Source organism: Rissa tridactyla, chromosome 6, assembly GCF_028500815.1.
Source record: "Rissa tridactyla isolate bRisTri1 chromosome 6, bRisTri1.patW.cur.20221130, whole genome shotgun sequence".
In the NCBI taxonomy this organism is placed as follows: Eukaryota; Metazoa; Chordata; class Aves; order Charadriiformes; family Laridae; genus Rissa; species Rissa tridactyla.
The window spans coordinates 37,525,255-37,537,509 of record NC_071471.1 but is presented as its reverse complement, the minus strand read 5'-3'; the positions used below and the strand labels follow the sequence as shown (position 1 = coordinate 37,537,509).

Genomic DNA, 12,255 nt, shown 5'->3' with positions numbered 1-12,255 from the left:
CCCCCCTCCAGCGGAGTCCTGACAGGAATTGGCGGGAACTCCCCGTCCGCCCCGCTGCGCGTGCGCCCTCGCCGCCGCTCGCTGGAGGTGCGCGTGCGCGGGTGCCGCCCAGCCGGGGCTGTAGGAGAGTGGCGTGGCTATCGCGATAGTTGCGCGGCTGGGACGCCATTCTGCCCATCTGGGTTGCGTAGGTTGCGAGCCCGCCGGCCGGTTGGGAGTGAGGAGGCGGTTCCTTCCTTCCGTTCTTGCCGGCAGAAGCTCCCGCCGGGACACGTCGAAGGGTGTGTGAGGGTCTCCCGGTGAGTGGAAAAGGGGAGAGGGGACGCGGGGAGTGAGAGCGAGGTGCCCGCAGGCAGGATGGCGATAGCTGCAGGGGCTCGGGCCCTGAGGCGGGCGGGCCTCGCCACCCCTCGTCGCGATGTCGGGGTGGCTGCGCGCCTGCGGCGGCCGCGGGCGCCCGCTCTCCCGGGGGAGGGCGCGGAGGGGGGAGGGGTGGGCGGTGCGGCGGCCCCTCAGCGGAGCCTCGTTCCCGAGCGCGGCCGCCATTTTGAGTGGTGGAGGAGAGGGCGGCGGCGGGGCCAGGAGAGCGGCCGGCGGTGGAGAGGAGCTCCCTGGAGGGGGCTGAGATTGGGCGGGAGGAGGCTGGGCGGCTCCATCGAGGCGGAGAGGTGGCAGTGGGGCGCGGTGGGGAGCCGGGCGGGAGACAGGGGGGACCGCCCCGGGAAGGCGCGGTAAATGGCGCCAGGGAGCGAGTGGCGGGTCAGGGCCGCGGGTCGGAGGGACGGGCGCTGATGGCGGTTCCCTCGCTGACGCGGCTCGGCGGACGGGTGGCGCGTTGTGGGGGCGCTGCCGGTACACGCATAGACACCCCCCCGCCATTACCGCCAGCCCCCCTTCCCCGTCGGGGTCTCGATGCGCGGGGCCCGCCTTGAGGCCCGGGCGGTCGCGGCCCGCTGCCCCTCAAGGTGATCCTGAGGGTCCTCGGCCCTGGTAATTCGAGGTAAGGCGTTGGCGGGGTTTCCAGAGGAAGAAAACAAATAAAAAAACCCAACCCCCCCACAAAAAAACAACTGGGAGCGTGGCCCGGGGCGCTCTGTGTGCAGACAAAGGAAGGCCTTGTGTTCCCACGCGGGAACCGTTGCGTGGTTCTTATTCCTCCTTCAACTGTCACGCATTAAAAAAAAAAAAAAAGAAAATAACGAAAAAAACCCCGTCTAGGGCGGGTGTTGAATGTACTGAGTAAATAATGAGCTTTATGTGCTGTGCCTACCCACGTGCTGACCTCTCTACGCGGCCTGTTCCCTATCAAAGTTATGGGGGGTTCTAGGTGTATGCGTGCTATTAGATGTGATAAAGTACAATTTTAAATACATAACAGAAATAAAGCTAATTATCCGTTACACTAGTTATCTGAAGAAAACACACCAGATTTCTTTTGAGGGGAGGGACTTAGGCATATATGGAATCTCAAAATTTTTCCTTTTTTTTTTTTTGTAGGCTTTGATTTAAATAAAAGATGGACTGGAGTGGAAAACACAATGGGCCAAATGATACAACTAATGATGGAACAGTGGTACGACTTCGAGGCCTGCCGTTTGGTTGCAGCAAAGAAGAGATTGTTCAGTTTTTCCAAGGTACCTCTAGTATAGTCAAAGTGTAGTGACTTGAGTTTTCTTGTATCTTTTACACAATGTTTTGCACATTTTAATTTGTAGTAGCTGTTAACGGGATGGATGGGAGGGATTGTGTTAAAATATATCTTAAGTACGAATTATGCCCTGTAAATGAAGTACAAATAACCGTAGATGTAGTAAAACACAGTATGTATCTAATTTTGTCGAGGTGGTAGACATATTATGCATATTGGGATAACCTGAATGTTAGTATTTGGATCAGTTAAATTGCTTAATCGGTAGTTATATTTTCTTCATGTAACTTAGGTGGTTGTATTTTTGCATAGTTTAAATGGAAAAGTAGTATGGCTAAATCCATAAATGTTTAATGAAAGATTATTGGCTTGTATTGTTGGGTGATGGGGGAAACAAGGTGGTTTTCTTTTTCGTTGTTGTTGTTTAGATATGCTTTAAGTATTTGCTACAGATGGGAATGTTTCAGCCTTTAACACTGTTCCCCTTGATGGGGTTATTTGTCCTTGGGTTAAAGGGTTGGAAATCGTGCCAAATGGGATAACATTGACGCTGGACTACCAGGGGAGAAGCACAGGGGAGGCCTTCGTGCAGTTTGCTTCAAAGGAGATAGCAGAAAATGCTCTGGGGAAACACAAGGAAAGAATAGGGCACAGGTGGGGATGGAGAGTTTGGGATGGTGTTAAATCTTTATTTTTGGGGGTTGTGGGTCAGTAATGCTTTTGGGGGGGTTGGGGACCATTATATGGAACTGGGTGTTTTTAAGAATTTTTATAACTGATCCTACGTTAACTTGGGAAATACAGTAGATTTGGGGGGTGGGGGAGACAGTATTGCTCTGGGTAGTTTGCTAAACTCAGAACATTGTTTCAATCGTTCTTGCGTAGGGTAATTTGTGATAAATGCTACTATAGCTAGACATTGTTTTTCAACAGTATGTTTCTCATACTGGAAAGACATGTTTTATGCTTAATTTGTACAGCTAGAATTTTCACATAGTAATTTTTGCCACTGTAAAGTGTTTTGTTGTGTTCTTTTTATACACTTAAGATTCTTACGGTTTTGAGGAGAAACTTAAGTTGTATGGTATCTCTAGTCACTTCTATTGGATTGTATGTTTAGTTATAGAAAATGTAGTATGGCCTTTTATAATATTCAGACAGCTTATGCATGTATTCTTACTGGTACCTTAAAAATCCTCTTTTATTAGATATATTGAAATCTTCAAAAGTAGTAAGAGCGAAATCAGAGGATTCTGTGACATGCCAAGAAGAATGATGGGACAACAACGACCTGGACCATATGATAGACCATTAGGAGGAAGAGGGGGTTATTATGGAGCTGGGCGTGGAAGTATGTATGACAGAATGCGTCGAGGAGGTGGTGGATATGACGGTGGTATGTTTACCTAATGAATGGAGGTTCTGTTGTCAGTTTCATGTTTCTGACGTCTTTGTCAAGAAATAAAGAAATGGCAGTAGCTGCAGTACTCATTAGGTTTGACATGCTTCTCAAAAAAATTTGTACTTGTAATGGATCGGAAAACGTGGCTTACTATTTAAGATTAATGGAATTAGTAAGGAAACTGTATTTTCAACAGAATTTGATCTCACTTGCATGTTTCAGTCCTTTTACTGTATAAAAGGAAACTTACATTTGTACTCTGTTCAGAAAACCAGGTTTAACAGTCTGTAGAGGCTGGTTGCAAACTTCTGGGTGCCCAAAGACTGAAAAATTGACTCGTGTGTTGCTCTGTGAATTTTGAATAATAATGTAATCATTCCTTTCTTTCTCTCCGTTGCACAGGATATGGTGGCTTTGATGATTATGGTGGCTATAATAACTATGGCTATGGAAATGATGGCTATGATGACAGAATGAGAGATGGGAGAGGTAAAAACCAATTTTTTTTAATAGTTTGTTTAAAAAGATTTTTATATTATTTGAGTTGTAAGACATAGTATTTCCAAGACAGAAATCATACTTTCTTCGTTAGTAAAGAAAGAAGGTTTTGTTAAAAAGGGGGGATTGGGGAATCTCAGGAAAATGTAAATATATTGCTTAGGCTATCTTCCGATTAGGTGTTTGGGTTGATAGACAGGAGGTGTAAACATCTTGCATTCAGTGGCATAAAGTGAGTGCTTTCAGGAAAGCATCAGTGACTTTTCTGGCTTTTCATGATGATCTTACAGGTGTGTGGTTTTGTTCATTTTGGGTTTTTTAATAGGCATGGGAGGACATGGCTATGGTGGAGATGCCGGCTCTGGTTTCCATGGTGGCGGTCACTTTGTTCACATGAGAGGACTGCCTTTTCGAGCAACAGAAAATGATATTGCAAATGTAAGTACAGTGGGGGAAAAAAGCTTTCTAATGCCAAGAGTTTCCATGTTCTTGTCTTTGCTATTCCAAACTCAGTTGAAGTTCTCAAACAAGTGATTGATAGCTCAAACTCATCTGCTAACTAAAGTCACAGCCCTTTATGTTTTACAAAGTAAATGAGCTTTCATAAAGGTAATGTCTGAGGTAGGATTACTGAAGTGGTCAGCCAGACTATATTTAACATTAATCTCTGTACTCTTTGCTCTTTCATTTCCATAAAAGGTGTACTGGGGAAAGAGAGCAGTTGTTGCAATCAATATCCTCATTTTAAGGCTTTCAGAAGTTTGTTTAAGCTTAATTGAAGATTAATAGTTTTGTAAAAGAGCAATAGCAGATGTGAAACTCTGATTGTAGTTTGTACATTTGTTAGTTGACCTGAGACTTATTTTTGGAGGGAGAGTGTGGGAAGAGTGTAGGGAGCTGTGTTCAGCTGGAGGGGACAGTATTATGTTACTCGTAAGAGATCAGGCTGGCAGATAAAAGTGCATCTGCCGGATTTTGGAAGTACATTCTTGTGTCAGATATAGATGTGGTAGTTGTAGCGGGGGAAAGTTTTCCTGGGATGTAAGGTCTAGTTTAAACATAGCCTCTCTACGGGAGGGCTCCATCTTTATTATTTGCACCTATATGTTATATATATGGAACACCAGTCTTAAGCTTGTGCTCTTTTTGGCTTTGATTTTTGTTTGTTTTCTTTGAAATTGAGCTATATTTTCTTCTATCAGTTTGTTTTCTTTAGTCTAAAGACTCTTCAAGAACAAGGGCCAGACTTCAGGCTTTGATTGAGAGTACGTTATTGCAAGTTGATGAGTAGTACTTCAGTAGTACACCAAAGGCTCGTTTGCACATACTGTTTGGTGAAAGGCTGTTAGTCAGAAAGATTGCTGTATCTCTGAGCAGTCTGACTGACAGCTTTTTTTGCATTCCATAAATATGTCCTTGCTTTGAGAAATCTATTTGGCTCTGCTTCTTCAGAAACAAAATAATTGTTTTCCTTTTCCAGGATGGCATCATGTTAGAACTTGTTGCTTAAAGCAATGTGTGTGGGCAGGAATTTTTGTTTGTATCTTTGCCTTTAAAGAAAGCTCCTCAAACTCTAGCTGCAGCTCTTCGAGTTGGGTAAATAATAATAGATTGTAGGTGTAGATCGACCTAATGTTGAAGGTCCACTATCACTAAGTAATACTCTGGAAATCAGTAAATTTGTGTGGTAGGATGAGATGAAGTTAATGTAGTGCTCCACTGACCGCTGGGATGGGGCGGGGGAAAGGTGCCTGGCTTGAATTCTGCATTAATGTGACTTATTTCTTGTTGTTTTTATTCTTAGTTCTTCTCACCATTGAATCCTATAAGAGTTCACATTGATATTGGGGCAGATGGAAGAGCCACAGGAGAGGCAGATGTGGAATTCGTAACACATGAGGATGCAGTAGCTGCCATGTCTAAGGATAAAAATCACATGCGTGAGTGTCGTGTTCACTTAAAGCTTTCATCGACCAGGCTTTAGCAGGGCATATAAGGGGTTCAACAGCATTTAACTTCAGTTGCTGTGCAGTAAATACACAAACCGTAAGACTTCTGCCATTTATCACATTTCAGACTCACTTTTAACTGTTAACTTGTAAGTTGGGTGTTTTCTTTTGCTTTAATATCTCTGTGCTTCTGGTGCCTGAAACAAAATACAAAGTAAGGCTTTTTTGTTTTCTGCAGAGCATCGATATATTGAACTATTCCTGAATTCGACTGCTGGAGGTGGCTCTGGAATGGGAGGCTATGGCAGGGATGGAATGGGTACGTATCAATTCCAGACTTAGCTGATGCTTTGCTGAGTCTAATGAGTTCCGGGCTTGTAACGATGCCCTTCCTGCTTTTCAGATCAAGGTTACGGCTCTGTTGGTAGAATGGGAATGGGTAGCAATTACAGTGGCGGATACGGAACTCCCGATGGCTTGGGCGGATATAGTAAGTAACAGTTCTGTATTAAATGTATTTCATGAAAATGTTGCTGCATCCGTCTTCTGATGGATGACTGGGGAGGGCGGTGGGTTTTGTGTGCTGTGGAGTATTTTTGCTGGGAGAAAGGGAAGGAGGGGTAGTGGTTTAATTTAAACTGTAAATAACTTGGGGGTTTATGCATTTTGCTGTTGCAGCAAATGCTTGTCTAAGAAAACTAGTGCTAAGTATTGTTGTTTTAGTGTAAGTTGAGTCATCTTCAACTAACTGTTATGTATTACCCATCACATCTTTTCTTTTTTTAAGGTATGTATGCGTGACCTTGTGTCAATTGTTTGCAGGTCGTGGCAGTGGAAATAGTGGAGGATACTATGGGCAAGGCAGTATGGGTGGAGGAGGATGGCGTGGAATGTATTGAAGGATAGCCTTGCTTCTACAAAACATCCTGGAAGAAACAGTCTCTGGTCTACTAGACTTTCTTACAAAATTTAATTTCTTTTGTATTTTAAGAACTTTATAATGACTGAAGGAATGTGTTTTCACAATATTATTTGGTAAGCAACAGATTGTGATGGGAAAATCTGTTTTCTGTAGGTTTTATTTGTTGCATACTCTTGACTTTAAATAAATTTTTATATTCAAACCACTGATGTTGATACTTTTTATACTAGTTACTCCTAAGGATGTATTACATATTCCAGACTGCAGTCGGTTTAAGATGTTGTACTATGGTTCAATAAAGGTGGTTGTACTGTAACTCCTATGAACGCCGATTCAGTTCTATGTAATTTTGGTGTAGTGAATGAGTTTGAAAAATTCACTTGTTTAAGGGGGGAAAAAGGTAGACGAATAGATTAGTTTGTTTAGTAACAATCTTTCCTAAGCCCTTTTGATAAGTTGTGTGTAGTAATTTCTCAATGCGGTGTAAAAGCTCTGGAGGCTAAAAGTCATTGTTCTGGCTTCCTTCCCTGTACTACCAGAATCTATCATCATCTTCAAATGCACAACTGCGTAAACCGGTGCTGCCCAAGGCTTCTGCCTCACAAAACCAAGCAACGACATTTATTTCCACACTTTGCTGTAGAACTGTCGGTGCTGCATTTCACACCTGTAACTTGCAAAGCAAACTAAAACGCTAGCACAGCGTTTAGCTAACATGAAATAGGTCAAACAGTAGTTAATTCGAAGCTATCTTATACTTAAGTGTATTTTTCACAAACACTGCTTTTGGGAAGAGTGGGGGATTTAGAAGCAAGTTGGAGTTTTTTTTTCTTTTATGAAATTACTGTATTTAAAGATGGTTCGACTTTTTTCCTGCACAGAGCCGATTTGTCTGTATTTGTTCCAAACTTGACAAGCCACTACATCGATGAGCTCATGAGAAGCAAAGTATCTCTAAAATAACTATAAGCCCAATACTTGTTAAATGACACACAACCCAAAGAGGTTGATGGAACTTTTTGCGCATTTGTGACATGTAAGATATGTAAGAAACTACTGCTTGAAGACACTTAACATAACATACCTGATGTGTAATGAGAAAAGGTATTTATTCTTCTGAGCCAGTGTGATCTCCCAAATTAACTGCTTTGTCCTCAATGCCTCCCTTTAAAATGTCAAATGTGATCTTGGGTATTGAAAGTCTGTCACCTGTTTTGCTAGTACTGTGTTATATATGTAATAAATGTCGTATTGTGGGAGAGGAGAATGGAGTTTATTTCACTAGAGAGTGTGTTCTTGTGTCAAAGTGACTGGAACTAATAGCTGAGAGGGTAATTGGCAGAGGAAGCCGTCTGAGAACAAGTGGTTTTGGTTAGGAAGGGGAGGGAAGAGGAGATCCTACCACCAGTGGTCTTTCTTAGAAGGCTTTGTTTTAACTCAACGCTCTTAAAATAGGGGATTCTTGATCTGTTGCTGAAAAAGCATGTCTTTCATAAAACTAAGATGGCAAAGGTCAGGACAAGAGTCACTCCAGTTGCAGGAAAAATTACCTTGCAGTAAGGTAGTGGACACCTACACTTAATGGAAGCACGTTTTTTTCCATTGGCATAGCAGATGTCTAAAATTTCCACACAAGAGGAAACGCTATTCCATTTCACGAGAGGGAACACCAACACCTGCTCAAGACCTACCTTTTGAGTGCCAGTTGGGAGTCCTGCTTCAAGCTGTTGCAGAAAACCAAGCAATTCTGCTGGAATCACGCTGAGCTTGGGTCTCAGGAAGCAGAATTAATCGCAGTGACTCCCCTCAGACGGCCCCGTCCCTTCCACACTGACACTCCACCCTGTCACAACAGCACTGCAGCCCTGAACCTTTCAAGCCATAGCGTGGTCCAAAAAGCTGCTAAAAGCAGGCCAGGTACGTGGTTTGATGCTAAGGGAAATAAAACCAAATAAATAGAACATGACTATTCACCATTTGTTCAAGGCAGAAGTTTTACTTGGAGGCAATAAAAGCAATCTGAATAATTACACGCTACTTCAGTGACATTTTCCCACGCAAATAAGGCAGCACAGAGGAGAGGAAAAGACTGCAGTTAAGGAACAGACATTTAATTTATTGCACGTTACGTAAATCCTTATTTTAAAAAATTGCCTATTTTAAAATTAATTTTGTTTAGTTGCATACTTTTTGAAAAACTACTTATTAAATCAGTACAGATTTAGCACCCTCTATATCCTGGCTCAAACCCCGCCGCCTCCGTGCCTGTCCCACGTGAAGCCCACCGGAAAACACTGGGAATGCTGCCAGGAGGCACGTGAGCAGCACGGGGTTTGTCACGCCATTAGCAGGGTCGCCCCCCACTCAACGCGAAGGCTTTCTCAGCAACTTGGACAAGTCACAATAAAATACTCAAAATACTCTGAACTACAAATTTAAATAAAGTGACATTATTCCCACAGCTAAGTTGCAGATCAATTAAATTTATTTTTTTTCCAAAAGCTATTTACAGATTTACAAGATGTGTTTTGTATTTTACAAAAAAGTTACATCAGGTGATTTTAAAAACATTTCTCTTTACAAAAGCTACATAAGCAACTACACTGAGGTGGTCAAAAGAACAGCTCTATGAGCTTTTAGAACATGAACTAAACACCTACCCTCAAAGGACAACGCTAAGCTAAATGAAGCGCAAGAACAATTAAAAGACCAGTTTCAAAGCCTCCCTTCTCCCGTTAGGAAGATCATTCCAAGCCCCCGGCTGGAGAAAGCACCAGGCCAACAGCTCTGCCCACCAGCGCGTGGAGATCGCAAGGCTGGAGCCCATCGTGTGAGCAGCTAAAGACAAGAGGGGAGATCGGTGCCGGTGCAGTGACGTGGAAGCGAGGACAATTTATCAACGGATGTATTTGTATTTGCCTACGGGAAGAGTAAGGATTTACATTCCATCAGGAGTTACCACAGAATATCAGTGCGAAGAGTGGTCAGACCTAGATGTACTCAAAAGTGCTTGGGGAAAAAAAAAAGTTTAGGAAACAACTCTGAAAGTCTGAGAAAGATGACGACAAAATAAGGAAGAATCTTCCTGTCCAACACAGGAGGGACGCGGTGCCCAGTATTTAACCCTAGTCTCTTTTGGTGGCAGACTCCCTCTGCTTCTAGAGCTGTACAGTGACTACTCCTACAAGCTCGAAAGCAGGACTTCCATAAAAATAATGCAGACGCTTGTTCAAGGTTACAGACAATGTGAGGCAAAAATTTTGTGATGGCCATCCCTTTTAAGGGAAACACAGATATGTCAAATTAATAGCTAATTAAAAAAAAAAAAAATCATTCCGCAAAATTCACCTTCCTTCACGCAGTGCCTCGAGGCACCGTTTGTTACCTGTCTGACAACAGCTCCCCTTACGCCTCTGGCTACAGAGTTGTCAGTGCAATATCCTTGGGCGTATCAAATCTTCATAATTGAGGGGAAGTAAACAAATACGGTATTGGGCAACAACTTACTGGACCACTGCATTAATTGCGTTACTTTTTTAAAATACAATTTAAAACTAGCTACCACAGAGTTTTGCTTCACAACAGCATATCGCAGGCACGTTCTGCAGCACAATTAGGTTGGACTTGCTGCAGACGAGTCTGTAGAAGCGGGTAAGTGTGTCATCTTTCAAGATCATCATCACGACAAAGTTACTCATCAGATACTGGGTAACACTGAGTCTCCTCCATAAACTGCCCTGCGTTCTCCAAAAGAGCTTCGGAGCCATTTGTTACACGAGTACTGTCATCCGTATTCTTAACACGTGCATGTTCTGTCTTTGGGTCCCGTGTTCTCTATCTGTTTCAACAGGAAGCAGCCAAGTAACTCCTCCACCACACCTTGAAAACGCAACTCTAGACTGCTTACCTGAAATTCTGGAAATAGTGCTGCACATTCTTTAGTTGGTTTTGTTTTAGTTTTGTTGTTTTTTTTTTTCTTTACAGGATTAGCTAAATACCAAAAGGTAATAAACATCTTGTAAAATAATCTTATGGCACATTAGAAGAGCACCTCTGTATAAGTATTGCATGGCAGGAATCACAGACCCGAACAGGCTTTGGTGAAGAAGGCAGAGGCAGTTCATTGTCGGAACAGGCGTTACAGAAGATCTCACCACAGTTTCTACAATGATGCTAAATAAAGGGGGGAAAAAAGGAGAAAAAAATTTAAAATTTACAACGGAAATATACTTGGTAATTGGATACCAGTAAACAATATACACAGAACAGTCTGAAATGCGATTCCTTCCACTTCTTTGGTCTGAGCACGGATCAGTCTTCAAAAAATAATTAATCTAAATCCCAACCTATGACGCAATCCTAAGGTTGCATCATAGATAGATAGATGGTCTGTCCAGGACCGCATATTTTTATTTCTATGTATGTATATGTTTTACAGATTTTGTTCAATCCCTGGATTAAGAACACGCTCTGCTATATAAAAATATAATATAAGCAATGATATTCAAGAGACTGGATAATTCTGTGTGAGGCAGCTAATTGAGATTTAACATAAAAAGGTAAAACAAAAATTCCTGCACACATTAATAAAGCACAGAAATTGACATCACATTTTACTTTAAATGTCAATAAGCTCGTAATTGCTTTGTCTATTGTATAAAAAAATGCCATAAAAAGACTTCCTTGTGTCAGATTTTAACAGCGCCAGAGCTGACAAGCACTGGAGATGCTGATTTCACGAAGTAGGATGAATAATTTGAGGTAGGTTCCTTTGTGGCACTTCACCAAAAGACAGTGTTTCTTTTGAAATGACGCCCCAGCTGCATTGTACATATCAAAGTACTAGAAAAGACATCTCAAAAATAACTACGCATTCGTCTGAGCGTTGACACTTCATGCCGCACCTCTAAGATAATTAATGTTTTTCTCATAATACATGTAAACACGTTGGGAGAAATTTTGTTAAAAGTTTTACCTTCCTTTTGGAAAGAGAAAATTCCTTTTCACATAACTTGCAATGTGTAGCCTCTTTGTCCTTCAACCAAACCTGGCCCTGGAGAAAAAAAATATCGTAACTATATGTATCTGATGAAGTTAAACTTTGATTTCCAGTGGACAAGACAAATCAATAGCAGTACATTTACTGCTTGAATTGCTCAATGCCCTGAGACCAGCAAAATGTCGCAAAGACACTCTAAAGCAGTACAAATCTGCTCCAACACACTGCAAAACCTTACGAGACAAGACAGAGCAGGAATAGGTGCAAAGAGAATATGCGTGAGGTAGTAAAGCTGGTCAATGGCTGAGCTGGGAAAAGCAGAGGGTACCCATGTCTTGGAGCTGAAGCCTGTTTCCCTGCCCATCGCATAGGAACAGTCCCCAAGATGCAGGGAAGCAAAAAAAACAGGGCAGTGTGAAGAACAGTTAATTTCCTTCTGTCTAAACCAGGAATCCGCTCAACAAAACCACTTCGCGCACATGTAAACAAATTGGAAGAAATTCTGCTAAAGTTCTACCTTCCTTTTGGAAAGAGAAAATTGGAAATTTACTTGGACTGAAATAATACGCAAGGGGACACACCATGTGATCAAACACGTGCAGACACAACCTCTGCTCTCAAGTGCTCCCGGCATAACTCTTAAGAAAGTTCCAAACCTCTTGACATTGAAGATCATATTTCATCAAGTTTGGTGCTACAAGTTCATTTAATTCCTAGGGTGATTAAATATTTATTGATCACTGAGAAGTAGCACATAATTTAAGATCAGTTGGCAACATATTCTGTCCCAGATAAACTCTGCAAAATATAGAAGGATGTACCAGCGCAAGAAAAGCA

At 42.3% G+C, this 12,255-nt stretch overlaps 2 protein-coding genes across 12 annotated transcripts in view; one reads left to right on the top strand and one right to left on the bottom strand.

The window, feature by feature from the left end:
• The first annotated feature begins 119 nt into the window (after positions 1-119).
• On the top strand, positions 120-6,621 carry HNRNPH3 (heterogeneous nuclear ribonucleoprotein H3). Of its 5 annotated transcripts, none has more exons than XM_054204626.1 (10): positions 120-299; positions 1,498-1,634; positions 2,164-2,302; positions 2,857-2,999; positions 3,453-3,539; positions 3,874-3,986; positions 5,353-5,488; positions 5,736-5,816; positions 5,901-5,987; positions 6,320-6,621. In XM_054204626.1, the coding sequence occupies exons 2-10, from the start codon at positions 1,517-1,519 to the stop codon at positions 6,394-6,396; spliced, it is 981 nt and encodes a 326-aa protein (XP_054060601.1). In that variant the 5' UTR covers positions 120-299; positions 1,498-1,516; the 3' UTR covers positions 6,397-6,621. The 5 variants fall into 5 exon arrangements, with proteins under 5 accessions (XP_054060601.1, XP_054060602.1, XP_054060599.1 ...); XM_054204627.1 differs by having other exon boundaries at positions 2,857-3,044; positions 6,285-6,621; XM_054204624.1 differs by having other exon boundaries at positions 121-299; positions 2,857-3,044.
• Positions 5,475-12,255, bottom strand: part of RUFY2 (RUN and FYVE domain containing 2) — a 31,063-nt gene continuing 24,282 nt past the window's right edge. For 3 of the 7 annotated variants that reach the window (XM_054204615.1, XM_054204619.1, XM_054204617.1), the window contains 3 exons: positions 11,395-11,472; positions 8,111-10,592; positions 5,476-5,694 (listed from right to left, as the gene is read on the bottom strand). In XM_054204615.1, coding sequence (XP_054060590.1) covers positions 10,449-10,592; positions 11,395-11,472 — 222 coding nt within the window. In that variant the 3' untranslated portion in view covers positions 5,476-5,694; positions 8,111-10,448. Of the gene's footprint in view, positions 5,695-8,110; positions 10,593-11,394; positions 11,473-12,255 lie in introns of those variants that run through there. The other 4 variants (XM_054204620.1, XM_054204622.1, XM_054204616.1 and 1 more) reach the window with 3 other exon arrangements.

Bases quoted from the DNA above. Each gene is read 5' to 3' on its own strand.
- HNRNPH3 (XM_054204624.1), top strand. From the start codon at position 1,517: ATGGACTGGAGTGGAAAACACAATGGGCCAAATGATACAACTAATGAT. The intron at 3,540-3,873 runs GTAAAAACCAAT...GTTTTTTAATAG, and splicing joins CAGAATGAGAGATGGGAGAG to GCATGGGAGGACATGGCTAT. The intron at 5,988-6,319 runs GTAAGTAACAGT...AATTGTTTGCAG, and splicing joins CGATGGCTTGGGCGGATATA to GTCGTGGCAGTGGAAATAGT.